General features: G+C 39.3%; 1 protein-coding gene across 1 annotated transcript; it reads left to right on the top strand.

Annotated features, from left to right (window-relative positions):
• Window positions 1-682: 682 nt before the first annotated feature.
• On the top strand, window positions 683-2,099 carry LOC137922310 (SOX domain-containing protein dichaete-like). The gene has a single exon (XM_068765288.1). It carries the CDS (start codon window positions 748-750, stop codon window positions 1,468-1,470), a length of 723 nt encoding a protein of 240 aa, XP_068621389.1. The 5' UTR covers window positions 683-747; the 3' UTR covers window positions 1,471-2,099.
• The last annotated feature ends 2,034 nt before the right edge of the window (window positions 2,100-4,133 follow it).

The raw sequence follows: 4,133 nt of genomic DNA, 5'->3' as shown, positions 1-4,133 counted from the left end.
CAGATTATATCATACAATTAATTATTATTTTTTATCTGACCCTGCAGAATTAATAGTGCCAGAAGTTTTCGGTCTGTCGCTTATGAAAAGAAAAAAAATATTAATGTAACATATATCAGAGTGAGTGCTTAGGTTGTAAACATGTAAATGTGCTTTTAAGCTCTTTGCTAATAAATAAGCTGTATCTACACCGATATAAATCTTTTACACCTATACCCGAAGTTATTTGTAATTTTTGTGTTAACTAAACAAAAAAAATGGTCGTTTAAAAGAAATTGCCTTGGGTGATATGACCGCCCATTGTACTTTTTTTTTTCTTTTCTATTATGTACATATTTTCCGCAAAAACAATAGAGAGTATTAAAATAAGAAAATAACAGTGGGTAACAGAGCTCTTTAATCGTTTAGTTCTTTATACTTTCCGCAAGAAGGAAGTGACGGTTTAAGTATTATGGGCGATATTTACATGAGCGAGAAATCTGTACCGCCATACAACGATACGCGGCGTAGCTGTACCGTATGCGACATGCGAGCAGCTGCCGCGAGACTGAGACGGCGCGAGAGCGAGGAGGGGCGGAGGCTTCGCTCGGCGGGCATTGGCGGGCCGAGCACGCCCCAGTCTCGCCCCCCCCCACGCCCGGGTGTCGCAGCGCACAGCTATCCGCCGTCAGTCTACCGCTCGACATCATCGCGACGCGAGCCTCTCTCGTCACATTCCATGCTCTAACATTCACCCTTCGCTCGAGCATGTCCACCCTCAGCCACCACCCGTACGCGTTCTCCATGCACCCCGGGATGCTGCCCGAGTATCCGACCGCTCCGCAGCCGCTGCCCGCATCGTCTCCGCAGTCCGAGGGCCACATAAAACGGCCCATGAACGCGTTCATGGTGTGGTCGCGACTCCAACGCCGGCAGATCGCTAAGGACAATCCCAAGATGCACAACTCGGAGATATCGAAGCGACTCGGTGCTGAGTGGAAGTTGCTGACGGAGATGCAGAAGCGGCCGTTTATTGACGAGGCCAAGCGGCTGCGAGCGCTGCACATGAAGGAGCACCCGGACTATAAGTACAGGCCGCGCCGTAAGCCCAAGCCGGCGACGGGCGGAGCGCCGGGGGCGAGCGCTTTTCCAAGCTTTCCGCTGCCGTACTTCGCAGGGCCAGCAGGCGGGGTGAGTCCGCTGGACGCCCTGCCGTACCCGACTGTACCACCGTACTTCCCGCACCAGCTGGATCATCTGCAGTTCTCGAAGCTGATGTCGCCGGCTGAGAAGTTACCGGTTGCATCATCAGCCGCGGCGGTGGTGTCCTCCTTCTACTCGTCGCTGTACACATCGCCGGCGGCGCCGCCGAAGCCGTTCCCGTCGCCGCTGTTCCACCAGTACAGCGCGGCGCCCACCTCGCCGGCGTCCCCCGCCGCGCACAGCCCTCACGACGACCAGCTCCGACGGCCCGTCTCCGTTATATATTGAAGACCAACCTCCCTTCCTTGAGGGGCTTTTTGAGGTTCCCATGGTTGGGCAAAGACTCAGTGTAACAGATCGTGAATAAACGAACTATATTTATTGATTTCTAGTATAAAATTTAGTATTGTAAAGTGCGAGCCGGTATCGCGTGGCATGTAAATATGTTGGTGTAGGCCCGTTAGCTGGGCGACGGGTTCGTTTGCGAAATGTGATTTCTGTTTGACTTTTGGACTCGCGTCTTAGTGTATGCACGGTTCGTTCGGCGATGTAAAGTGAGATTTATACCAAAAAGATATTATTTTCCGTAGCCGTCTGTATTCTAGCCGCAGGGTGTCGACGTGGTTCGTACTATGCTTGTTTGTTCCTGTCATTTTTATAATTTTTTGTTAAGTTTTACCGTTATATACGTTCGGAATGTGAATATTCCTTTGCTTGATTTTGACCATGTGTTTATTTATTCCTGCCCGGTGTAGAATGTAAAAACGTATCTGTAAATTAGTTTGTTTAATTCTAAGTTAAAGAAATCGTAAAGATTGTATATATTAGTTTATAATTCAGAATCGATGTCATTACCAACGATGTATTATAGGATTTGAGATAAAACAAAAACTTTGTTAACGCCATACAAAATAAACTCTGGATTGTTTTCATTTTATTTAATTGTTTTCTTTCGACGCATCTCCTAACAGGTAAGTACGAAAACCTTTTTATAATCAATTTTAAAATTCCAAATATAATTAATTTTATATAAAGCTGCAGCGACATTTAATTACTTTGAGACTATTTAACTTTTCTTAATAAAAAATCAATTTTTATTTTTTTTTTAAATTTCAATTCGCGTTACATGATCAATAAACAAATGAATAAACTATATGTTTATGTTCAAAAATTCCTTAACTTCTGATAGTTAAAAAATACAACTATCTACTTTAAATACTTACAAGTTATTACATTTCAAGCTTTTGATAACAGATCTTAAGATAATCATAGAAGAATTAAAAATGCCGTCGCTATACATCCATTGGACACATTTTCCGTAAATCAAACTTTATAATTCAACTCATATAGTAAGAAATATTCTTTGAGATAATTACCTATAATATATTTACACTATATTTACAATATATTTATACAAAATATGCCTTCCTTTCATCCTATTATAAGTGATTTTAATCACGTGCTGTATTATCTTTGTGTTTACAGAAAAGAGGTTTTATCTAAGTAAATTAAAATTTTTCTCTTTATCATTCGCAATGTATAGTCTGTGGTTATTATTGAATTAATTCCTTTTAACAAGGTTTTAGGTGTGAAAGCTGTAAAGGGGTAAAGAAATAGCACAATTTTTTGTATAAATCAATGGCCTTAGAAATAAGAAATACAATTACTTTCTGTTTTTAAATTTGTTCTGCAGATTTTATAGGGCCATAAGTTGATGTATGTTATTCCAGAGTGTTTTACAGGATGACTGGAAATAGTGTAAAAACTTTAATTCTTTTTATAACAAATGATACAATGATAACGCCCCTGGCTTTTAAGGCAGTGTTACTTAAATTATTTTATGTTTTTACCATACGTGAACGTATATTAAGTTGAAATATTTAAGGATGGTTTTTATTGATTATTTTAAATTAGTAAGTGAAGGTTTATGTATATACGTAAAGGCTATAGAAGTAACTTAATTTATATTTAATCATTGTAGTAATGACTTCACTTATTTCATATTTTTAATTGTTATAGAGTTTGAATATGTGAATAAGTTGACAGTTATTGATGAATTGTGACTTGTGTATATATATAAATGGAGGCATATCTTGCGTCTAAGCCATGGGACAACGGTAGGCCTCCCTGAATGCGAGCTGTGCAAGACAGATCATTGTGATATTCTTTGGGAATGTCCAATGCCTTGCAATAAACTTCTATGACTAAATAAAATGTTGGAACCATTATAAAGGGTGAAGTAGCCCTAACAGTTAAGTTTTAAGTTTCAAAATACTTTAGCAGCTTTATGTGTAAGGTACTATAAAGAGAAGTGCTATCCAAGCTTGAGTATATGTTATAAGATACAGAAGTGGTCCAAGTTTACGATGTACGAATCATGCGAAATCATTTACGACATTGCCACGGAAACTGCGAAGTGTCTCGTTAAGGGAGAAATAGAAAGGGTCTACGGATCAATGACTCTTTCGATCTCAATTACTCTGCTAAGAGTAGCCTAGTTAAAAAAAGAAGAACATTTTGGTTTTAATGATGTTTTCTTTCCACTGCTGGATGTAGTTCTCCCACACAGATTTCCACCATGACTGCTTCACTTTGTTCTTTTTTCCTCTATTACATGTTTTGTTTGGGGCAGGATTTTTATTTCTCTTTTAATAATTTTTTTCACATTCTTTTTTATTTTTATTGATCTTCTGTCATTTCTCTTAAGATCTATCTTTCCTCTTTCATTCTTTTCCATACAATTATCCGTTCATTCATCAACTCACTCCCTTCGCCTCGTTCCTTGAATTTCACAGAATTATCAGATGTTTATATTTGTTTATGCTATTTAACATTTTTATCCTCCTTATAATATGCTATTTGTTACTATTGATCAAAGATCTTATTTTCTTAATTACCGGTTCGAAGCGGCCTGGGTTCAGAGGCTTCCAGTGACCCTAACAAGGTGGTAC

Source organism: Battus philenor, unplaced genomic scaffold (genome assembly GCF_028537555.1).
Source record: "Battus philenor isolate CCGP_79_NKW_IND1 unplaced genomic scaffold, ilBatPhil1.0.hap1 SCAF_2, whole genome shotgun sequence".
Taxonomy (NCBI): Eukaryota; Metazoa; Arthropoda; class Insecta; order Lepidoptera; family Papilionidae; genus Battus; species Battus philenor.
This window is presented reverse-complemented; position numbering and strand designations above follow the sequence as displayed.

What these genes read in the sequence shown, in the direction of transcription:
- LOC137922310 (XM_068765288.1), top strand. Translation starts at nt 748, where the DNA reads ATGTCCACCCTCAGCCACCACCCGTACGCGTTCTCCATGCACCCCGGG.